This window comes from Thunnus albacares, chromosome 9 (assembly GCF_914725855.1).
Source record: "Thunnus albacares chromosome 9, fThuAlb1.1, whole genome shotgun sequence".
Classification (NCBI taxonomy): domain Eukaryota; kingdom Metazoa; phylum Chordata; class Actinopteri; order Scombriformes; family Scombridae; genus Thunnus; species Thunnus albacares.
Window position 1 is genome coordinate 24,690,530 of NC_058114.1, and position 23,911 is coordinate 24,714,440.

Consider the following 23,911-nt stretch of genomic DNA (forward strand, 5'->3'; position numbering starts at 1 on the left):
GAGTCCAGTTGGCCAGTAAGTGAGAGTTAGATGGTGCTGGTCTTGCAAGTGGAGGCTGTTGTATTAGAGTAGATTAGTCCTATGTAAATCGCTTGTTTGTTTAATGAAAGAAGATTTTCTGTGCCGCCAGTGCCACAGCTTGTCGTCATTTGTGTGATATACTCACTGCAGGTGTTTTTGTGATTGTCGTGAAACTAAAAGCAATGCCTACACCCCCCGTAGTGAAGACAATGAAATGTGGGAGGAGGGTAAACAAAAGACAGGAAGCTTCCTATTTGATAGCGTCTGTCTTTTACTCTTGTTTTCATCTTCTTTTAAAGGACCAGTGTGTAAGATTTAGGGGGATGTATTGGCAGAAATATACAGGAATATAATATTCATAAGTATGTTTTAATTAGTGTATAATCACCTGAAAATAAGAATTGTTGTGTTTTCGTTACCTTAGAATGAGCCCTTTATATTTGCATAGGGAGCAGGTCCTCTTCCACAGAGCCCACCATGTTGCACTGCCATGTTGCAGAAGCCCAGAACGGACATAGCAAACACTGGTTCTAGAGAGGGCCTTTCACCTTTTTTGCAAGTTTTGCAGCCACCGTAGGTTCCCCTACATGCTTGAAAGGGGAGGGGAGGAGAGGGGTATTCACTTGCTTGCAATCTGCAACCTCACCAATAGATGCCACTAAATCCTACACACTGGTCCTTTAAATTTCCATTTATTTCCTCACTCAGCGTGCCTCACCCCTCTTTGCAACTGTGTGGATAGCGTGTTAGCTCCAACGTGTGTGTGTGTGTGTGTGTGTGTGTGTGAGAGAGACAGAGAAAGAGAGAGAGAGAGAGAGGCATCAACCCACACCACCCCCACCTCAGTCACCATCGCCAACATACCGTGTTACAGCTGCTTCCCTCTCTTAAAGGGCTGGTACCTGAACTGAAGGAATTTACCAAAGCTTAGACTCTGGGTTCAAACACAATGTGGCTGCACATAATGCAAGAGCGCTTCTGCTTGTTGGAAGGAAAAAAAAATCCCTTTCTGGTGTTTTGCTTTGACTGAGGATGCTTTCTGTGTCCTGGCATCCTGGCTTTCCTCCCATTCCCACTGTCACTGCAACCTCCTGCTTCCCTCTCCTCATCCTGCCTGTTTGGCTGATGCAGCGACTCATCCCTCACTCTGTACACTTCACTCTGCTTGCCAGGAGCTTGTCCAAACGGGGCAAAACATTAAGACATATTATTCATACACACGTCAGTAACACCCATCATAATATTTACATGTTTAACTGCACTTCTCCTTACCAGTACAACCAGTTATTTGCCAATATTTACATTCATGTGTTCAATTCTATGCTAACTTCCAAAAGGATTAATACACATCCTTTTTTAACATTTTTACTTGTCAAATTCCCACTTTCTGATGTGTCTCAGCAACATTTCCTCCTTTATGCATCCCTAATTTTCATTTCCTGTCTTGTCTTTTCTTCTCCTGTAATCTCCTGTGTCTTTCTCCCGCCTGCCCCTGCTGCTTGTCTCTGTGCCACTGGTCTTTCCTCTGTCCCTCTGGCCCCCTCTGCTGTGGTGGGTGTGTAAAAACAGCCTCCAGAGGACAGGACCTGGGTGTACTCTCCGCTACACTATGGCTCAGAGTCTAAGGCCCTGCCAGATGGGGATTGGGAAAGAGAGACAGTAAGTGAGAAGCATCGGACTAAAATGCACAGGAAAATCCTTTAGACGAGGACTAAAATCAGTTGTCTTTAGTGGTGATTCTTTATCCGGGATAACAAGGATGGAAGAGAGCAGTTGTAACTTTACCTGTTTCAGAAGCTGCAGTTTTATGCTTTTACAGTAGAAGTCGATCTGGACCAAAAGGAAATGCTTCTCAGGTCCTTGGTCTGCGTCCAGACACCCACCCCTTCATTACAGCATTCATTCCTCATTGATAAATGGGTGGAAATGTTCACTGACGTGATCATTTAGTCCACGACCAGCCATCCTGTGTCCCTCCAACAACAAGCTGCTCAGTATCTACCATACCGCCCCTCTTCATCAGACTATGTGAAGCTGTTATGTGTTCACTAGACTCCCACAGTTCACGCTGCAAGATGTGCACACTAAAGATACACTAAACTCACAAAGGAGTCACGTTTTACACAACATGCTGATCAGATGTCATTTCCCCAATCATTTTGTTCAATTAGAGGCAATGTGGATGTGGGTTTTTTTTAATCCATTAATATATATCTTACATTATGGGCATTTTTGATCACCTGAGTTTACTTTGAGAGTTTATGAAAACAGGTTATTTTCAGTGTTAAAATTCAAATGTCAGACATTTCCCCCAAATAGAGGTATTAGGTCAATCTGACCAATTCGACAAAGTTATAAAAAACATGGCGACAAAAAGGAAAATGACATCACTTGGCTCTGATATGCGGTTTAGACAAGGTTTTATATATGAGGTTGGTCGTGTCTACATTGTTCAGTGTATCAACAGCGTTGGCCCGACCTGTATGCCATTCTCTGATGAGATGTCATCATTTCTGAACAATCATTTCTATTAATTTCTACTCACTTTTCATCCTTTTCTCAAAGACACATCCTTATACTAGGGATGTCCCAGTCATTTTTGGTGGCATTTGTGACCACCTCATGTGTGAGATAAGATGTAAAAATATCAAAAATGTCTTCTAAACATATGAGAGCACAATCAGCACATTAATGTCAGGAACAACACTTAACCTTAATCCCAGTATATAAAATGAATGTCTTATCATATCGATCATGTTGAAAGTAGTCGGCTGCTTCTTTAATTTTCCTGTTTAAAATGATTTCACTATGAAGACCTGTAAGCCACTTGTTAACTTTTTTAAGCACTGGCCTCTGTTACAATCTATAGATCTGTATACAACACCTTCATGACAGCTGGTGAAGACAGAACTAAGTGAGCTAAAATACATCAATACAATAGCTGTAGCCAATACAGTATTTTGATATTGGCTCAGGACTTAACAGCAGATCTTCATTAGATGTGGAATTAACACCAGCAAACTCGCTCAGATCAAATCTCACCAATCAGACTGCGGTAAACCGCCGTGCGTATGACGTATGCATACACTGTTTGCTTCATACATTCACTGTGTCTCTCCGTCTGTCTCCAACAGTAAACCCTGTTCTCTGGCAGAGAGGAGTGAACGTCTCAGCGGAGAGGACTCACCGGTCTGAAGCCCAGACCTCAGTGGTAGCAGCAGGATCTCTGTCCGGACCAGGATTTTAAACATGCATACAGAAACTGAACACACTAAGGGGAAAAAGTGACTTGAGTACCAGAGGGGGGGAAAATCCTGACAGTGATTACATCACTGATTTCCAACCACCCCTGCCTTTCACCCTTGACAAATAACAATTTGATCAGTTGAATAATTATGTGTATGTGTGACATAGTACATTTAAGGCTGTGTTGTCTTATATGTTAGACATGAAATACAGCAGTAACTTGTGTTCTGTTTCACACAAGCGCAGCCCTCTAACGTGCTCTGTAGGCTTGCCCACTCACTCTGCAGAGCAGCGCGTAGAGGTGTGAAGTGGAAGGAGCCGTTGCTTCCAGAAGTATTTATACCCGTTGTTTTTTTTTAAAGGATATCCTCAGTGTTACTCAACATAAAAATACAGGAGTCTCCCGGATACTGTAACAACCCTGTAGGTCTCCAGTTTTAATTATTTCAACTTTGTTCCTGAGAAATCGTGTTTTTTATCAGGTTGAAATGTCGGATGGCTCTAAATACTTTAATACCTTTGAGCCATGAGCTGCAAATTAAAGCTGTAGCAAATTCAGAACATTTTGTCATTGTAGTTGTGAACAAAACAGCACCGTAGTTACTGAATTCATCCAGAATCTGAAAGTGAATTCGTTTTAGCTGCAGCTCTGTAATTGAATGTTTCTTACAGAGAGTAGTTAACTTCTCATTTTACAGTTTTATGGTCACAGGCTTCAACTTTTTATCAAAGAAACAGATATTTTCTAATGCAGCTATTCATCTTTGTTACTGATGATTCAACCCGGAGAGTTTCATGTCTATCCAAGCAGGGAAAGTCACTTTAACTGTTAACTTCCATAACCAGCTCCTCCCACCTCACAGCTCTATTGAAATTTGCATTTACTGCTTTGGCCAAATCAAGACCACCAACCCTCCTTGGTACTGGGTTTCTCTTCATTATGGCCATCGTACTCTAACCTTGCATCCACTTTTCTGTCAGCGATTGAAAGAGCAACACCATAAATGAAACGATCTCCTCTGAAGGTTGACATGATGCTGCCTCTCCTGCACATGTCTCCATGCTGCCTGTGATGTCCACCTGACAGTAGGACATTAGGACCCCCCCCTCATATGTAGATTTCAGGGTGCTCAGTGAGGAGTGAGTGGGTAAGTCTGTGGAGTTGGAGTCACAACGTAATTTAGGCAAGTAGGACGTGTTCCTGGATCAACATTGCAATCAACCAATCACAGCCCTCTGACATCATCAGTGTGCTGCTTCTGTGCTTTTCTAAAAAATTATTTGTGGCCCCAGAGACAGTTGTGCTTCTTTTCTTCAGAGGTAAGCTAAGTTTTCCTAATTGAATTTATCAATTTATTAATTTATTAATAGTCAGAAAACTGAATAAAATCCTGAACTGCATGTCTTTAAGTCATTAATATGTAATATGGCTAGTTAAACCATACTTATTCATAAGAGAAACTCATTTTTGCTCTTTTCATAGAGGCCATGCTGACAATAACAAAAATATAAACAATAAAAAATACATCAGACTTGTCCTTTAATAGTGACGTTCACATCATAAGTTGTTTCCAGAAAAACTACAATGTTCCTGTTCATTTTATTGATGAATTATTCTGACCACAGCAAAATTGGGGCTCTTTTATTATCTTTACCCTTTATTGTTAGTGAACAATATTCTAGCTTAACTTGCTAGTAGCTCATACAGCCACAGCTCTAGGTAGGTACTGGTCTGTAAGGATAAATATTAAATATTAATGACTTAAAGACATGCAGTTAAGGATTTTGTTCAGTTGTCTGACTATTAATAAATTAATAAATTGATCAATTTTATTAGGAAAACTTAGCTTACCTCTGAAGAAAAGAAGCACAACTGTCTCTGGGGCCACAAAGAAATTTTTAGAGAAGCACAGAAGCAGCACACTGATGATGTCAGAGGGCTGTGATTGGTCGATCTCAATGTTGATCCAGGACCGAAATGTGGATGTTGATCTAGGAACACGTCCTACTTGGCTAAATCACGTCGTGTGGAGTTGGAGGGCTCTGCTTGTGCTCATAGAACTGGAGTTACAAAGATAACCATTGTTGGGCCAATCAAAACATCTAGACGTCTGTCACCCCCATATTTCCAGTAGTAAAAATGTGGAGTTTAGTTTATGGAAGAAAAAAATTAAAAACACATCATTCTTTTAGTGAATATATACAGTAGAGTGATCAGATTTGCTAAATTCATGGCATAATGATTTATAATTTATATCTTTTTTTTTTTTGCAACATTTTTTATTACAGAACTTTTCTTTCAAGCTGTTTTACTACTGTGAACTTGTATTTATTTTATCTGTTTGTATTTTCTTCTAAACGTCACTGTTACTGGTACTTTTTCGCTCTTAAATGCATTTTTTTTTCTAATTTGCATCCAAAGAACGTTTATTTTTGTTTTGATATTTCACTCCATTGTTAAGCCTTTCAGTAGATTCCCAATTTGTTTTTACATCAAGTGTTTGTAAATACAGTGTTACTACTTTTTTTTTTTTTTGACTTACACCCCTCGTGGAAACGGCCGAGGCTTTACGACTCTTGCCTTCAAAAACAGAAGGCGTCAATGACAACACTAAGGCAGCAGACATTGTCGGCCGTTATAGAAATCTCCACATCATTACAATGTCTTCCAGTGTTGCCCTATTTTTGGACAGATGCACACAAATCTTCTTTTTTTTTTGTCACAACAGAATCTCACATTTTTTCTGTTTTAGGTAGGAAAAAACTAATCAGCATATCAATGACATTTAACTAGATCTGGTCGCCCTCACCTCCTCACAGTAAGAAATCCATTGACTGGACGTTTCAAATGTTTGTAGACGTAGAGCATCAGTTGTAGTACTTGCAGTCAATATCGTACCTGTTATCTGTATATTTGAATGGACACAGTACGTTGCAGCGTTGACTTGGTGAAACACAGCAGTTTGTAAGTGGGTTGAATGTTTGCACTTATCAAGAGGACCTGAAGATGAACTAGTTATTTTCAGTTGTTTGTTTTTTTTTTTTTAGATAGGAGGTTCTGCTCACACAGGCTGATATTTAGACAACGTTTGTTTTAGGATTATCAAGTGTGTGTTGGTGAAGTCAATCACAGTCATCGTAGGGTTAGTGTTTACTGTAGTCTCTCTGTGGCTGACATCCTAGGACTCTCAACTAAGACTTAAAAGTTCAACTAACTGACGTTACTTTTTTCTATCTAACTCCAGAAATCGTTTCTTCTTCGGCTGGTTGGTATGTTTCTATGTATGTTTGTGTGTAAGGGAGGACACATCAATGTCAAACATTGTAAAATAGAAATCAGCTCATTCCCATGATGTGCAGTGGCCAGTTGTAATCAGTTTGCTGTTGTTCATCAGATGGAGACCATAGCAGCAATATTTTGTACAGTCTTATCGTTTCAGTTCATTTTAATTGCCTTATTGAAAAATTTTAAATGTAGGCCTATTGTTTATAATTTTTTTTTTCACTCGTGCTGTTGTATTTATTTTTCTTTCTCATAGTTGTGCTCCTGAGAATGTGTACATAAAATTATAAATACATATATAAAGATATACAAATATATTTTCCATTTGAATCGGAGAATATTATTTTTATTTGGTTTTATTTTTGCTGCTGGGCAAGAAATGATTGCAATCTACATAATTTACTGTATCATATTCTTCAGTGTGTTTATCGAGATGCAGCTGCTGTATATTTATGGTCTATAAACCACAGCTGTTTCTTTGTAAAATTGGAAAGATTTGTGGGTTTTACTGTACATGCAAAATCAATAGGGATTCTTCCAACTGTTTCCGCTGTGTCGTGTATGTGTTTTCAAATCGCTGTGTGTGCCCTCATCCAATAGGGAGAGTCCTTTACAGAGACCTAGCATGATTTCAAAATGAATATGCATATCAGAAATGTGTATTTATGTATATCTGTGTATATTCATCTATTTATACGTGAGGATAAATAGATGGCTGTATGTGTGTGTGTTTGGACTCAATCAGAATGAATACAAAATAAAGCAGTTCTATGAATTGTTGTCCATGCAGATAAATGTGATGTAATACTTTTATTGATTCCTTGTTGAAACCATGTTGATTGATTTATTCATCTGTAGCAATGATGAGGGATGTGGTGGGATACACTTTTTATCATTTAACTTTTATAGAAAGACTTATTAGCACTGCCGGTGTTAAATCCTGCTTTCAGTTCTGTTTTAGCTCCTGAGTTCACAAGTCATAGAGTTCATATGAGTTATTTGGTGCCCACGTCCTTATGATTGAAATTAACAAAATGGACCCTCAAACAAAAAAAACAATTTTTGGGGACGTTTTAGTTTTATTTCAGAAATTGCATACTGTAGGTACGTTTTTTTACTCCAGTTTCTGAGGGCAGATGTCATCATTTCCATTAGCAAGCGACGACAAACAGAGAGACAGCATCTTATATTGATACTGACATGGCAAAAAAAAAGACTCACATAAACATGAACATATATGAGACTATAAATGTAATTGATAGCTTATCCTCACAATAAGTAGTGGCCTGCTTCATTTATGGTTGTTATGTACCTGTGTTATGCATCTTGTAGGTTTATAAGAGGTTAACAAGTCATATTTACTGGGATTTACATGAACCCTGTGTTTACACTATCTATTGTAGATTTATCAAGAGTGATTTGATTTAAACTATAAAAGGGAAAACTTCAGCTGTCGTTACAGGGCCAAATATTTGCGTTGGAGGCTCTGATTTGGCCCACGAGCCACTATTTGCCTACCAAGGTAAAGTTACCTCCATCTAGGACAGCCAGAGAACATCAGAAAATATCCTTTGTCAGCATCAGAGATTACACTCTGCAAGAGAGAGAGAGACCACTGAACTAACCCAGCTCTCCCTTTAAATTGAAGTATACTGAATAATAGTTGACTAATCAGCAGCCTAGAAGAGGTTGGAGCACTTCCCCTCATGTAAAAATGACTTAAACCTGTCCATGTGTCATGTCATATATCATGCATGTGGCCTGGTTTGTCAGAGAAGAGGCAACAGCATAATTCAACTGAATATAAATTAAAAATAGGACCTTTCTTAAACAATAACCTATCAGTAGCATTATTAGTTGAAGACAATGAACACACATAGCATAAATCATAGGTTTATTTATATTAACATACAGTAGGTCTTGTTAGTTGTCATAAGTACCAACTTGTTTCTGAGATGGCAGATGCGATGTTGAAATAAATACAGAAGGTGTCAGTAAGCATTGTGAAACAGTCTGCACACAAGAATACAGAAATATTGGTCAATCGACAAGAAGACACACAGGGCGTCAAAGTTTGGAGAACAAAGGGTTCACAGCATCGCCGTGTTCTTGGCTGTGTACGATGATTGGCTCACACTTAAAAAAAAGAATAACTTTATTTATAGGCTATAGCACTTTTTTAAATCTAAATTTCTGTTTGTTGGGGGTTTTGGTACATGAGTAAATATACTCACATATATTATGTAAATGTATGTTGTACATTTACTAATGCACAGGAAAAAGAAAAAAACAACAAAACAAAAAAGGGATGTCAAAGATTTATCGACGTAATATCGGCTAGCACTTTTAAAGTAAGCAGCTGATTCGCCAATCTAGTTGTCAATCAATAAGAAAACGATTCTTATTGGTCGAAGCCGCCGCAAGTTCTCTTCCTTTGAAGGAGGCGTCTAGTTGCCGGTGGAGAGAATCTGTTGTTGTTTGTGGTAAAGTACTTAAAAGTACCAAAACTAGTATCCAAACATGGGAACCCGAGATGATGAATACGACTACTTGTTCAAAGGCAAGTTGTTCTTTAAAAGTGGATGAATGACAGCGTGTTCGTCAGCAGGAGGAACTGAGGAAGTGAACTAAGACAACGTCCATGCTAAAGTTAGCTCTACCGGTAGCAAAGGAGAACATGATTTGACTGTTGAGTTATCTCTCTAATCAGTTTTATAAGATAATCTGGCACCAAGATACAACAACTCCTCCAGAATAGTGTTAATAGTGTTGACTTTGACCTGGTGATGGCGTTTAACGCGAGTGAATTAGCAGGCTAACGTTAGGTAACGTTAAATAAGCTAACGTTACAGCGTTAAGTAGCTAGCTAACATGGCAGCTACTTGGCCTCGTTAAAAAACGATCACCGAAGACGACCTGACGTTAAACTACAAGCTCATCGAAGTCGTATATTCATAGTGTTTCTCTTTAAAAGTTATGGTTCACAGTTACATACACTGACAACGTCAAACTATCAGCATTACCGATGTTTGACAGTTTCCTTCCTGTTGCTCATGATTACATTAATGTTGTAATTAGAGCTGCTACTAACGATTATTTTCATCATCAGTTAATCGATTAGTTGTTCGGTCTATAAAATTTCAGAAAATGGTGAAATATGTCAATCACTGTTTCCCAAAGCCCAGGTTTACTTCAGACAAATGTCTTGTTTTCTCCACAACTCAAAAGATATTCAGTTCACTGTCACAGAGGACTGAAGAAACCAGGAAATATTCACATTTGAGAAGTTGGAATCAGAGAATTTTGACTTTAAAAAATAAGAAAACTCTAAACATTGTAATTTCTGGTGTGACATATTTAACAGAAAGCTGTTTTCAAATTAATCTGCTGAAAATGTGTGTCCAGCAGATGAAATATATTTGCATATTTCTAGAGTGTGGCATTATTATTGAGGGAGAAGGCAGAGATGTCATTTTTTGTTTTTGAGTATAACAGACATAAATTATTATCCAAAGTAGAGTATTTTAAATACATCTTAAAACATGTCTGGAGTAGATCTTTAACATTATTAAACTGGGAGTCTCCATCAATTCCATGTTTCTGGAGATGGTTCAATGAAATGCTTGCTACTGCATAGATGGAATAAATTCGTTTTAGCAAATGGAATTCATAAAACTATTTTTTTGAAGATGTGAAAGCCTTTTTGACATTGCTGGATGAGATCTATCTGTATAACTCATTAGCTCTGCTGCTATGCTGTATCTTTATTCTGTGCAAACTTTGCCTTATCCACATTACTGACTGACAGCCCCCGGTGCTCCCATGTGTGTTTTCTTTTTGCTTGTTTTTCTTGCCCTTGACCTTCCCGGTGGAAGTGTTTTGCAGATATTGCTGTTGACTGGGAGTTCTGGATATGACTCCCCTGTCTACCTTTCTGTTGTTTAGTGTAATGGTACTGGGTGTTTTATGTGTATTGTGTGTATTTGTATTTATTGTTTAAAAAAAAAAAAAGTCCAAAATAAAATAATCAAAACAAAGAGAAGACTCACATGATTAATTGATGAAAATTGTTGGCAATTATTTCAATATTTGGCAACTAATCAATTAATAAACTAATAATTGCAGCTGTAGTTGTGAGTTGTGCTCTACATCTCTAGTCTGTAAGTAAGACACGGTTTTGAAGATGTACGATTATGGTAACATACGGCTAAATATATCTTACTTTTCAGTCTGTCAGACTGGGCTGTTGGGCTGCTGTTCATGTTTTTGTGCTGTGTGTTTTGGTTGTAGTTGTACTTATCGGAGACTCTGGAGTGGGGAAGAGTAACCTGCTGTCCCGTTTCACAAGAAATGAGTTCAACCTGGAGAGCAAGAGCACCATCGGGGTGGAGTTCGCCACCCGCAGCATCCAGGTGGACGGCAAGACGATAAAGGCTCAAATCTGGGACACAGCTGGACAAGAACGCTACAGAGCAATCACCTCAGCGTGAGTGTGTGTTATTCACCAAAATTGTGATAGGATTATGTAAAGTGTACATTTGGACCATAATAAGCACCATATTGCCCGTAAGGGTGGCTGAGTAGTTCTCGCGCCTTGGATGTTGAATTCCATGCTGGAGGATCTCAGGCACATAAAGTCAAAATCCTTTTTTCAATACCACCTTAAATCTCACTTTATAATTCCTTTATGTAATGTCTACATTATCATGTGTATATATAACATAACATGGTTAACTATGTACTATAGAAAACTACAGACAAAGACAATCAAATTAAGTTACTGATCACTAAAAAGTTCATGTTTTTTCATTCACAATTTCTGTGCCATCATTTTAATGGCACCATGTTGCACCCACACCGGTGCTTTGACTTATTTTGAATGTTCTTCTCTGGAGTGTGCTTGATTTACATCTTCCTCACTTTTGCTGCACCTGTCAGGGTGCGACAAATTACTTGTATTATCATCATTGGTACATGGAGTCGGGTGACCTCACCTAATGTCCAGCATGGCTCTGCTCACCTTCAGCTTCATCAGTTGATAGAGAACATTGCAGTAATTACTGACTCAATTTTTATTCACTGCTCTGTTGCCGTTAGGTATTACCGGGGTGCGGTCGGGGCTCTCCTAGTTTACGACATCGCCAAGCACCTGACGTATGAGAATGTGGAGCGCTGGCTGAAAGAGCTGAGGGACCACGCTGACAACAACATCGTCATCATGCTGGTTGGCAACAAGAGTGACCTCCGCCACCTCAGGGCAGTGCCCACTGATGAGGCCCGAGCCTTTGCAGGTAAATCAAGTGCCATGATTGGGAGAATGCGAGCAGTCATGTTTTCAGTGCAACTGAGGATTTTAATGTATATTTCAGATGTATTCACCCTACAGACCTACAGGTGGCTGACTGATAAAATGTCATAACTGGAGATTTTTTCTAACACCTGTCCACTCTGTTGTCTTCTTCTCACACTCAGAAAAGAACACAATCTCATTTATTGAAACCTCAGCCTTGGACTCCACTAATGTAGAAGAATCCTTTAAAAACATTCTCACAGGTAAGACGAATAATCAAAGATGAAACACAAAGTGTACATACTATGAATCGTGTAAATAATATACCAACATTTTACTGCATCTGTTTTCTCTCACAGAAATCTACCGTATTGTATCTCAGAAGCAAATATCAGACAGATCCGGACATGACGATTCTCCAGGGAACAACGTAGTGGATATAAGCGTCCCCCCAACCATGGACGGGCAGAGGGGCAACAAAGTCCCCTGCTGCCAAAGCCTGTGACGCACATATTTTTCTTGTTGTGTTTTGACTTGCTATCAGTCTTTTCTCTTCACCTCTTCTTTACTGCAAGTGTCATGCTGCTGGCGTCATGGTACCCTTGTGGGTTCAGAAGTCTCTGACACCAAGACTCTTGTAGTAAACATTCCTTTTTGCTGTTTTTCTTTTTTTTTTTCTTTGCTCACGCGTCCTCTTCTGTTTTCAGAAGAGCCTGTCTCAATAACTTTATGGCCTCATAATAGCTTGCAGAGGGAGGAAGTGTTTTTGCTATTACGAGGTTGATCTTGAAGTTATAGTAAACTACAGTTTAATTAACTAGCTTTTATGGTCCTATTGACCCACTTCTGTTGAAGGAGTGGCGAGGGATCAGCAGGTCTGTGTATCAGTGCTCCAAGTGATTTCTACTCTCCTTTTCTCAGCACTGCACTGATACAGACTTTTGACATGATCTGCTACAGTGAAATCCCAATTTCATGTCTGTCTGACCTAATTCTGCCTATCATGCAATAGCCGTGTAGAAGAGGAGGAACCTTTAGAGTATTGATGTGTACTCTGTCTGGAGTTTCTGGTTTAATTTTATTTTTTTTCCCTTTTGGAGCCCTCTGTGCCCACTGTGGCATGAAATTGGCATGAGCCAGGAACCAGACTGGCTGTGACTGTCTGACTTAATATGGGCAAGTGTGAAAGAAATGAAGTGCAGGTTTTTATTTGTGTGTGTGTGTGCGTGTGTGTTATTATGTGTGCACAAAGATACCAAAGGAGACAGACACCATCATTTATCAGTTTTGAGTTTTCTCCTTTTAAGTGTGTTCAAGGCTGCTAAGATTGCAGATCATTGCTGTATTTAGCAAACCAATCCAGGCTTCTTGCAAAAATGCGTAATGTAATAACGCAAAAGTGATGTTATGAATTGTGGTGAGTGATTTTATTATTTGTAAAATGATAGTATCAGCCTCAAACAAGCCTAGTGTGTATTTCCTCTCTTGAGTTGGCTCAGGTCGAACTCTGTTTTAGCAGGTTGTCTCTAAATGAAAACCTTTGTACTTTTGCACTTGTGTCCAAGAATTTCAGTGGAACAAATCAACTTTATATTATTTATCAACATCTTGATCATGAAACATGGATCAGTAAAAGAAACAGTGGCAATTGAAAGGTAAAAACATGCACTATATGTGGTCCTTTTTGTTTTAAACAAGTTTCCTCTCATATACTTGAGCAACCTTTGCTGTCATTTCACTGTGATATCTGTCGGATAAAGATATATGTAATCTGAGAATATTTTCAATGGAAAATGAAGCCACTAAAAATGCTATTCACTCAACACTTTCACTCCAGCAACATAAATGTTTGAAATTGAAAATCAGTTTAATGGCTGAAATTCCTTTTTTCACCCATCTGATTGAAATGCTTTCATGTGTGATTGATTTGATGCATTATGTCTCTTGTGATGTTTCACAGTTCAAATATATGTAAAGCCAGCAAAAATTAAACTTGGTTTGCTACTTGAACATTACACAGTAAATACTGAATTATGAATAAACCTAATCCACATGACCATATAGCAGACATACTTATTTTCAGACACCACATTGCTCACTCAGTGTGTCCATAACCTAATGCTGTGTCCTCCGCTGTTGTTTATAGGTGACTGAGGTGTTAATGGAAACGTTTGTACGTGCATTCAAGCCCATTTCTCAGGCTGCTTCTACAAATCTACACAGATGATAGCTGGGTGCCCTTATATTAGATAAAATTGTGGTTTTACAGGATCTAACACATCTTTGGTTTCAGAAGTATTGGATATTTGGTTTCAGAATGTTTTCATTCAAACAAGTATTGCCATTGTGACTGCACTGTAGTACTACCTAATGTTAATAAAAAATGGTTTATTGTGTAACACTGAGAAAAAACGGTACATGCTTGTTCAAACTAACATGGTCGCCTTTACTAATTGGGGTTAATTGAGTGGGTCTGGCTATGGCCATTTTCTATAGGAGTATAAATGAAAAGGTCCTACAGGAGTAAACAATTGTGGAATTATAGGTCCTTTTAAGACTTAAAGCACCAGTGTGTAGGATTTACCTACAGTTACTGCAAAATGGTGCGGAAAATGCACAAAGCCCTCTCTAGAGCCTGTGTTTAGTTTGTCCCTTCTGGGCTACTGTAGAACATGGCGGCCTCTGTGCAAGGGGGCCCGCTGAGAAGTGTCTAGCTGCAGTCTTGCCGACTCACACTAACCCTACATGACAACCCCCCTCCAACCCGAACCCCAGGACAACGAAAAACTCTAACCATAGACGGTAAAAAATGTGGACGTTGTCACCGTGATGTCAACCATTAGTTTGTCAACTGCCGTTTTGAAGTCTTGAGTGTAGCGATTTGACCATCTTAGATTTGGCCGTCGCCATGTCATTTTCTCATAGACTTCTATACAATCAGACTTCTTTTTGCAGCCAGTGGAGTTGCCCCCTGATGGCCATTAGAGAGAATGCAGGTTTTTGGCACTTCCGCATTGGCTTCATTTGTCAGCCCCGGACGTTGCCGCTTGACTCTGACCTTAACCATCCTTCTCCTCATGTTTAAATTTTAACCAAGTGGGTGTGTCATGTAGAAAGTGGGCGTGTCCTGTAGGTGCTGCATGTTCATGCTGGCTGCAGCTGGATTTACTTGGACCAGCTCCCTATGTAGATATAAAGGGCTCATTCCAAGGTAACAATGACACAAGGATTCTTATCTCAGGTGATTATACACTGATTAAAACATACGTATGAATATTATATTCCATTTCTGTCAAGTCCATCCACTAGATGCTACTAAATTCTACACACTGTGCCTTTAATCATATAGGAAGATCTTATAGTATTTTTGTATTGTTAATCATATATCAACTCTTTTGGATTAAGTCCTATTGGACTTCATCCCATAGAACTGGTTCCAAAATTAGGAAGAACTAGGTAGGATTTTAATTGGAAATTCCTTTTGGGATCATATAGAAATTTTTGACCATGGATATAGTCTACACGATAATTATTAATGATGATTAAAAAAAAAAAATCCAGTCGTAAAATGTGCTTTTACAGGACTGTAAAATAAAATGTGTGGTGATTTTAGGCGGAAAATGTTCATCTGTGTAACAAAATCTAAAAAAAAGTAAACACCCTTGTAAAATGTGCTGTAACTTGTTTTCTGTTCTAAAACCACGTGATAAATTGTCTGTTCCCGGATCTGTTGTGTAGCTGTGTGCGTGTGAGCTGTTGTTTATCCACAACCACATTGTTAACTCGTCGTGGATCGAGCCGTGTGCTCCCCGCAGAGGCAGACAGCTGATGATGATGATGATGATGATGATGATGATGAGCCTGTTTTATTTAAAGCGCTGGGGAAGCGGAAGCCTGGCCTGCTGTGTGTTATCAGCTGAGAGCTAGCACCGAGCTGAGCAGCATATCTTCAGCTTCTGATGCTGGTTATTCACACCTTTAACTATAATGAAACGACAAGGAAATACGAGGCAGTCAGGGCGGTAATACTCACCACAGGAGAAAGACATCAGTAAGAAGAAAAAGAGGAGGAAAAAGAGGAAGAAGAGAGGGTAAGTAGAGCTTTTTTTGGCTACTAGCAGCTGACTGCAGCTCCTGACAGCTGTGGCGGCACGAACTGACCACGTTTATTTGCTGGACATTGAACATGAACAGTGAATAGCTATCGATAACGAAATGACAGCCAGGAAAAATCTTAAATAGTCGGTTTTCATGTGTTAAATATGTCACTGCAACACAGCCGTACACAGCTAATTCATTGATTCACGCCGCCACGCAGCTGAAGGCGTTGTTTTGACATCTGTGCTCCAGACAATAGTCTGCATCAAAGCTACAACAGCTGGATACAGCGGCGGTGTTAGCTGCGTCCAAGTGAAAAGGATTGTTTGTTATCTGAGGTGATTTTATTCGTTTCATGAGTTAATGCAGCTGCACACATTGACTGCTCAGTTCCCATCACTTTTTGTTCAAAAAATAACGTAATGTTGCATCAGTTACAGTCACTTTCAATTTCGTTTGGCCTAAAAATTACTGAATTTCTGTCTCAGTTGATCTGAGAATATTACAGCCAGTTCTCTTCATGTGTTTTCATACATCACTTGTTTTAAAAGAGGCAGAAAACAATAACTGAAATAACTTAGTTTTGGGGTTACCCATTTGTTTATCTGGATCAAGGACTTTGTTTCTTAATCCTCATTCTGTATCAGTAGTCATAAATAATAACATGAATTAGTCATACTCATAACAGATTTCTGAACAACCTCTCCTACTCCATGGGTCTATACTGTCTTTTATCATAATATATCCAGACACAACAGCCTATTTCAACCATAATACACCAAATTAAGGACAAATTAAGGCGGATACTGTCAGAATACTAGTTTTCATTGAGGCCTAAATGAGACCATGACATCCATTTGGTGTTGCTCGGTGAAAAAACAAGTTACCCATTCATCTGACCTGGCGTCTGTATCATGAAGGTAAAGTTCATGCTCTGATGCTTCATGAAACATTTGCAATCTTGAGCAACTTATCTCATAAAGCCATTTATCATATTAATCTGTTAAATGCGTGTTTGTAATAAACCAGGTGTGAGCAAACTCATGGAATATATTTGGAGTTTGTCACAAACAGCTTGAATAACATGTGTTGCGTAAGAGCAGATGTTACTTCATACAACAGACAAGATGAAACTGTTTAATGTAGGAATGTTAGATTGATTAGATTGTAGTGACAAAACGTAACATTCAGCAAAGTAAAACTCATAGAAAATAAGCTTACATCTAGATTATAAGTAGAAAAAATTAACAATCAAATTCTAAAAGTCATTATACGTATGTGTGGATATTATTATATACAGTTTAACTTTTTAAACATCCTAAAGTGTCCTGTAGTCAAATATTTCCCTCCTCTTTGATACAGTGTAAACAAAGATAGAACATTATTTCCTTCACAGTTATAGTAATCATATTAAATAATAATTGTATAGTCTGTTTTGTTGATTGAATTAGATCATCAGCTGTTTTTGACCAGCAGCTGTAATTTCCACTCCTCTTAATCACAATAACATTTTAAAATTATTGTAAATTCTTGTTGTTCATAAGGCGACAGAGAAAGTACACAAAATCCTGTGTATTAACAGTAGAGTGTCTGCACCATCTGCCCCCTGTTTAAAAACAACACAGCGTCATCACTGTTGAGCACAAAGGATTATACAAGTTCGGGTGTAATGCTATGGTTTAACTGTACAAAGCTACAGTTGCAGAGCGAGGTCTTATGCGACCAACAACGACCCAGTATTTACCCGTGACTAACACCCTGGTCAAAAATAGGTTCAATATGTGTCCACTGTCTTGTGTCCTATAAACTGTGTCATCGATTCCTTAAAAGTAAAAGAAGCTTCTTCAATACTTTCAAACATATCAGACACGCGTTTTGCTATTTCTTGTGCGTCATGTAATCCCTCTTACTGTATGTATTGTCTCATGAAAAATGAAAACATTTATTCAAGAAATATCCGTTTGTAATTGATCTGTTACTGTACAGAACAACACATATTTCCAGACGGCAAGACGAATGTAATAAAGGGCCGCAGCAAATTCCGCTGCCTGCCTCTTTATCTGTAGTGAAGGGTTATCTGAGGGGAGACAGCTGTTTATCAGTCTGCTGCACTTCACACTCACTGCCACTGACCATCACACTTGCTTTTATAATGGACTAGCAGCTGCTTTGGGCAAATTGGCCCAACAAAACTGACAGCTGTCTTATAAATGACAAAATGTCTTTGTAGATAACCTAAAGTTATTCTCACATGGCCGGAAACTAATGAGACATGAAGCAGGCTCTTCAATGAAGACTGTAATAATGTGAAGCTCATTGTACCGAGAGCCAGATAGTATTGGCAAATACATACTGTATATAACAATACTGTTTTGTTTTTTAAAGATATATCAATATATATATAATATATCTTAGTTTTAAATCTTACTAACCCAAGTTTTTCTAGTTTAATGCCATTGCCTTGATAAATATTTTGATTCTGAGGTAACACCTAAATATCATTTTCCTCAGTGTCTGAATGATTTATACCTACTATACTATTCTATTGTATTGTAAAATAATACTTTTTTACTGTAACATTACTCTGCCTATTATTGTTTGTTTGAAAAGTCTCGATTTTTTTCCCCTTTTTTCTCTGTTTGTAGAAAATAAGGGAGAGCAGAGTTTGTGCTTTCTGCTCCTTGAAGCAACCTTCGCCGCTAACCCTTTACGCCCCCGAATCTACGGCTAGCATCTGGACACTGTAACCATGACGACAGGGGGGTGTTGCCACCTGCCCGGCTCTCTGTGTGACTGTGCCAGCAGCACAGGAGCTGGGAAGAACGTCGAGGAAGCGGGTGGGGACGGGTGCCAGGCGCTCTACGTCACCCAGGTCACAGCCATAGATGGACGGTTGCTGTCGTCTGTGCTCAAACCCGTGGGCACGCAAAGGTAAGGCTCACACAAGTTATCGTGAACAGAAATAACCAGAACAAGCACGGTTAATGATGCTGACGTAACTTTATTTGTCTTTGTTTTCTTATTTTGTCTCAGCGATGGTCCCATCTGCCGTATTTGCCATGAAGGTGGCAACAGTGAGGGTCTCCTGTCCCCATGCGACTGCACGGGCACCCTGGGCACAGTACACAAGAGCTGCTTAGAGAAGTGGCTGTCGTCTTCCAACACCAGCTACTGTGAGCTCTGCCACACGGAGTTCAGCATCGAGCGCCGACCGAGGCCTCTCACAGAGGTAACAAAGGTCAATGAGCTTTGCCTTGTCTGCATCAATCTCTCTGCTCGTCTTGATTGTGCTGCTGTTTGTGAATAATTGTGTGAAATAGCTTTTTTTCCATCTCATCTTTCTGCTTGCTTGCCTTTAATCATGATGTATTCTATTCTGTTCTTGATTAACTGAAGATCTGTCTTTCTACCTCTCCCTTGTCTCTCTCACACTTCTCTTCATCGGTCCCCTACTTCTTATTCCACAGTGGCTGCGGGACCCCGGCCCTCGTAATGAGAAGAGGACACTGTTCTGTGACATGGTGTGCTTCCTGTTTATCACGCCCCTAGCAGCCATTTCGGGCTGGCTGTGCCTGAGCGGCGCTCAAGACCATCTTCAGCTGGGGAGCTGGCTGCAGGCCGTGGGTCTCATAGCCCTCACCATCGCCCTCTTCACCATCTACGTCCTCTGGACCCTGGTAAAAATCAATTCACGTACAGATCAGACTACAGCATTATTGTAACGCAGATGGTTTTAAGTGGAACCGGTTAAATTGAGCAGTTGTGACGCAGTGTATTAAATATAAAATTGCTAATTAGCCTTAAACATGACATTAAGTGAGTAATTGATGTTCTACTTCTGTCTTCTCCTACCTGGTTGTCTGTGCAGGTATCTTTCCGCTACCACTGTCAGCTGTACTCTGAGTGGAGAAGAACAAATCAGAAAGTACGTCTGCTCATTCCTGAAGCCAAGGAGTCTAACTCTTCGCAGCATTCCTTGCTCTCTACCAAACTGATGAAGAAGTCCGCCAATGAGAGTATAGTATGAGATCAAATGAAGATGACCACAATAATGGTGCCATTTACTTATGGGGGATGATACTCGGTGCATCATGACTTTCAACAAGCACTTGTGGGTGTTTTTTGTTGCGTTTTTTTCCCCCCTTTTTTTTTTCGACCTATCAATACTTAAATCTTCACTTGACATTTTTAAGAAGCGCTCCTCCTGTGAGTGCAGAAATGAGCACATTTAAATGGAGTCCGTCAGTCCTCATGCTGGGTTTTCACTAAGCTTATGCAAAGGCACTAAAGAATGGAAGAGCATATGAAGATGTGCAGAGGAAACATGGGAACAGTCTGATCATGTTGGATGTGATGTTAACATTAGCTAGCAGTGATACAAGAATAAGGAATGACCAAACTAACTTGTTTAGTGGACTTGAAATGTAATGATTGTTCTGTTGCGGTTCAATCGGTGGTCCACAGACTGCAGAGTCTGCTGCATTGATGAATGAATGAATGATGATGATGATAAACTGCTAGATACATGTCATATCAGGGCACGCACAACACCTACTTAGGCCTTGCATTCTCTGCACAACATTGCCCATCGAGGAGCTGATTCCATATTAATCTGTGAAGGAAAAATGAGAAGCTCAGAGCTTCCATTTATTTACATTTCACAATCCAGATGGCAGTTTGCTGTCTGAGATGAAACTAAAGGACCATGAAACTATTATCTTGTTGGACCTCTTTCAAGGTTTTTTTTTCTGCACCTATTGTCACATCTCATCCGAGAGCGGATGGCGGCATAACATTAGAGATTGTGCAATAAAACACTGTGGACATTGAGGTCTTCACCTCTACCGACATGCACAGTTTTGCATGCAAGCACTGTTAATATTTCTTTGGGAAAACTTTTTTTTTTGTTGTTTTGTTTTTTGTAGAATCATTTTTTAAACCACTAATGAATGAACAGATTTACTATTCCTACTGAAGTAGGGTTTAACAGTGTCCTCATGGAGGTTCTTGTATTATCAGCACTTAACAAGTGGGTCTTTATATTTATATCAATTGATAGAAAACTCCATCAAAACGGCTTTTAGAGGAACAGTTCCACGAACATTGTTTGGTGGCTGATGCAGTGTACTAAAGCATCCTTCTACTGGCCCATTGAAGTACTTTACTTTAAGAATACACATCGTTGTATGTGTGTCTGTGTAGTTTCATGATCACATCAAGAATCAGGGATTCAGAAACTTAGTAGTCAAGCATAGTTTCTCTGATCTGATGAAGAAGAAAATCTCAGAGGTGATTTTCAGTGCTGGTGTTTCTGCCAGACATGAACTACCCACCAACAATGACTCTAATGGTGGATTCATTATGCAAAGATGAAAGATCCACTAAGGCCAAATCTGACTAAAGCATTGTTTAGTCTTTTCTTTCATGGAAGCTGCAAGAAGCTCACATGTTTTTCTGAGTCCATTTGATGGATGTTGTCTTTTTTGAGCAGTCTGGCCCAGTTTGGACGGGCTGTGTTACTTGTTTTGGGGGAGAAGAGAAAATTCACTTGTACATACACTAGGTTGGTGCAGTTTATAATCAGCTCACTTATGGACTTATGTAACTATGAATCAATCAGAGCAAACCACACACAGTCTGCCTGGTTTCTAGATTTCGGGGTCACAACATGGTCCAATTTTTATTCTTTTTTTGAAATTTCTTCATTCCACCTAATTTGGGTTATAGGGAGACGGTTAATTGCCACTTTCACACGCTGAAGCCTGAAGATGAAGACTTGCAGTATTAAGAAGAACTTAATTGTTAAAACTAACATAATCCAGTCTGATGACGGCCTTAAACACAGCGGTGTCACAATATGACATCACTGTCCTGTTTGGGGTCATGCACACGCTAACCCTACAGCTCAGTATTGTTTATGAAAAAATTAGTTTCATTTATAGTTGTGAAATTAAAAATAACTTGGCTATACTGTTATACAGGTGGCATTGAAAGCAGTCAGGCAAGTTTAAAACTTGCTTGAATCTTTATTGTTATAATTTTATTATTACAAACTAAACTTTAATTCCAAGATGACAATAGTTTTATGTCTTCAGTGGAGTGACTCTTTGTCTCATTCTTATTAATAGATGATCATATTTTGATCATGACCCATGATGTACAGAGGACAAAATGTATTATTAATGCCTTTTTATTTAAAATACACCTATTTACTTTATAACAATCAGGCTTGAACAATATTATTATTTAATCATTAACTTAAACTAATGTGTGGTGTTATATGAAGGGATTCAGTTATTAGTGGACAAACCACGATTTCAGTCACTTTTTCAGAGCAGATGCTGATTATTCGCAGTCAGTAAGCATCTATATGGATGATTTTTCCCTCCTACACAGTGTTGATTGTTATGCTACTGAAACTTTAGTCTAGAAAGATTCTGTATTGGTATTAATACGCTAACTGTCACAATATTGTTCATCTATTATGACATGTGGCTGCCTGGGGCTGTTTGTGAAACTTTCAGTCATAGGAATAGTCTGACAGTGAGAAACTGATACTAGTCATATGGTTGTAAGTGTTGAGCAACCTTTCTTTTCCAGTTAGACGGCTGACACTGTGGTATTAACAGTGACCAGCAGCTGGGAAAGTTGTTTTCTTTCTGTCTTCTTGTCTACACCGACACTTTTTAGCCCCCGGTGTCCCACATACTGCCTCAGATAAGCATTTGTTTGTTTTGAACTGATCTCCGAACAAAAGATTACAGTATATCCTGCAATACTGTGATGCAGGATATACTGGGGGGGGGGGGCTCGTCTGCCTTATAAGCTTATGAGTCATTTGATCATCCATGTGTTTACTGTTTGTTATGAACGAGGCTTTAACCCCAGAAGTATTGGGATCTGTTGGAGCACTGATTTGAAGTAATGTCAAATGTAAAGCTTTGTGCAGCCATGAGCAGTATGATAGTATGTACAAAGTATGCAACACTGCTCCGTCTCTGGCTACCTGCCTTTTCATGTCAGTGTTATCAAAGCTATTTGAAACTGATCTCCAAAGAGTTTTTAAGTGTCATTACACATAATGTAAAAGTAACTTAAATAGCTCCCAAAATTCAAGTCTAGAAAGGGATTTTAAAATCGTTTTATTTGTTTATTACGCAAAGGAAGATAACATGTAGCTGTTAATGTGCTTCTGTTGTGTTATGTTAAATAACATCTTTGTAATCTTTGAACTTTACATGTCTTTTTTTTTTTTGGGTTGGTATGTTAATGTGTATCATTTGTGATTTATGTTGCAATTCTTCAGTATTCACATTTTTAAATACTACAGTGTTTATGGTGTGCTGTGGAGAAAAAAAAAGAAAGACTTCTTCACCAAAATACTGGTACCTGCAATCAGCCAAGAATAGTTTGCAAAGCAAATAAAACATGAGGATAAACTAAGAGTGAACGTTAATTCGGGTCATTTTTTGCTTTGTTTACGTATCTGTGTTAATCATCGTCTGTTGTTTGCTCTGTGTTTGATTTATTTTCATGGGAAGGCATGTCGTTGTGTTCCACATGACTTGTATGATATGGCTGTTTACAGATCATCCTCTTAGTCCAGCGAGGATGAGATGTTATTACTGTAAGTCTGTTTTTGACGACAGCTATATATGTATCCATTAATCCTGATGAAAAACAACTGCTGATGCAGCGCAGACAAGGAGAAACACATCTGGAATCAAACTTGTCGAGTTTTGCTACTGTATGGCTCTGAGGAGTCGAAGAATCTCCACATTTCATCCAAATATAAAATACGAGCAGCTTAGTTAGTTCAAAATATTCTGCTTCAGCATGTCTGTAACAACGCTGGTTTTGATTAGTGATAGAAAAATATTGTTAAAAAGCTATTTTATCTGTTTACCTGCTGACATATTTTACCCTCAGCTACAAAAGATGTACCCACCAAAAGGATTACCAGCAGGGCAAAC

The 23,911-nt window shown here is 39.0% G+C and overlaps 3 protein-coding genes across 6 annotated transcripts in view; all 3 read left to right on the top strand.

Annotated features, from left to right (window-relative positions):
* The window catches only part of pip5k1ca (phosphatidylinositol-4-phosphate 5-kinase, type I, gamma a), a 49,002-nt gene extending 41,677 nt beyond the window's left edge, over positions 1-7,325 (top strand). For 2 of the 3 annotated variants that reach the window (XM_044360822.1, XM_044360823.1), the window contains one exon: positions 3,156-7,325. Coding sequence is in view for 2 of the 3 variants with exons in the window: in XM_044360823.1 (XP_044216758.1) it covers positions 3,156-3,158 (3 nt within the window). In the remaining variant the exon portion in view is untranslated. Of the gene's footprint in view, positions 1-1,590; positions 1,681-3,155 lie in introns of all 3 variants that reach the window. The other variant, XM_044360821.1, reaches the window with a different exon arrangement.
* Positions 7,326-8,963: 1,638 nt separating this feature from the next.
* LOC122988487 (ras-related protein Rab-11B-like) lies at positions 8,964-14,239 on the top strand. The gene is made up of 5 exons (XM_044360824.1): positions 8,964-9,110; positions 10,841-11,036; positions 11,648-11,841; positions 12,023-12,103; positions 12,200-14,239. The coding sequence occupies exons 1-5, from the start codon at positions 9,071-9,073 to the stop codon at positions 12,343-12,345; spliced, it is 657 nt and encodes a 218-aa protein (XP_044216759.1). The 5' UTR covers positions 8,964-9,070; the 3' UTR covers positions 12,346-14,239.
* Positions 14,240-15,437: 1,198 nt separating this feature from the next.
* On the top strand, positions 15,438-23,383 carry march2 (membrane-associated ring finger (C3HC4) 2). 2 transcript variants are annotated; one of them, XM_044361980.1, is made up of 5 exons: positions 15,438-15,931; positions 18,584-18,869; positions 18,972-19,176; positions 19,406-19,615; positions 19,807-23,383. In XM_044361980.1, exons 2-5 carry the CDS (start codon positions 18,688-18,690, stop codon positions 19,963-19,965), a joined length of 756 nt encoding a protein of 251 aa, XP_044217915.1. In that variant the 5' UTR covers positions 15,438-15,931; positions 18,584-18,687; the 3' UTR covers positions 19,966-23,383. The 2 variants fall into 2 exon arrangements, with proteins under 2 accessions (XP_044217915.1, XP_044217916.1); XM_044361981.1 differs by having other exon boundaries at positions 15,487-15,931; positions 18,972-19,167.
* Positions 23,384-23,911: the final 528 nt, after the last annotated feature.

What these genes read in the sequence shown, in the direction of transcription:
- LOC122988487 (XM_044360824.1), top strand. Translation starts at nt 9,071, where the DNA reads ATGGGAACCCGAGATGATGAATACGACTACTTGTTCAAAG. An exon ending in ATACGACTACTTGTTCAAAG is followed by an intron (nt 9,111 to 10,840) that starts GCAAGTTGTTCT and finishes TTTTGGTTGTAG; the next exon opens with TTGTACTTATCGGAGACTCT. An exon ending in CTTTAAAAACATTCTCACAG is followed by an intron (nt 12,104 to 12,199) that starts GTAAGACGAATA and finishes TTTCTCTCACAG; the next exon opens with AAATCTACCGTATTGTATCT.
- march2 (XM_044361980.1), top strand. Translation starts at nt 18,688, where the DNA reads ATGACGACAGGGGGGTGTTGCCACCTGCCCGGCTCTCTGTGTGACTGT. An exon ending in CTCTCACAGAGGTAACAAAG is followed by an intron (nt 19,177 to 19,405) that starts GTCAATGAGCTT and finishes CTTATTCCACAG; the next exon opens with TGGCTGCGGGACCCCGGCCC. An exon ending in TCTACGTCCTCTGGACCCTG is followed by an intron (nt 19,616 to 19,806) that starts GTAAAAATCAAT and finishes TTGTCTGTGCAG; the next exon opens with GTATCTTTCCGCTACCACTG.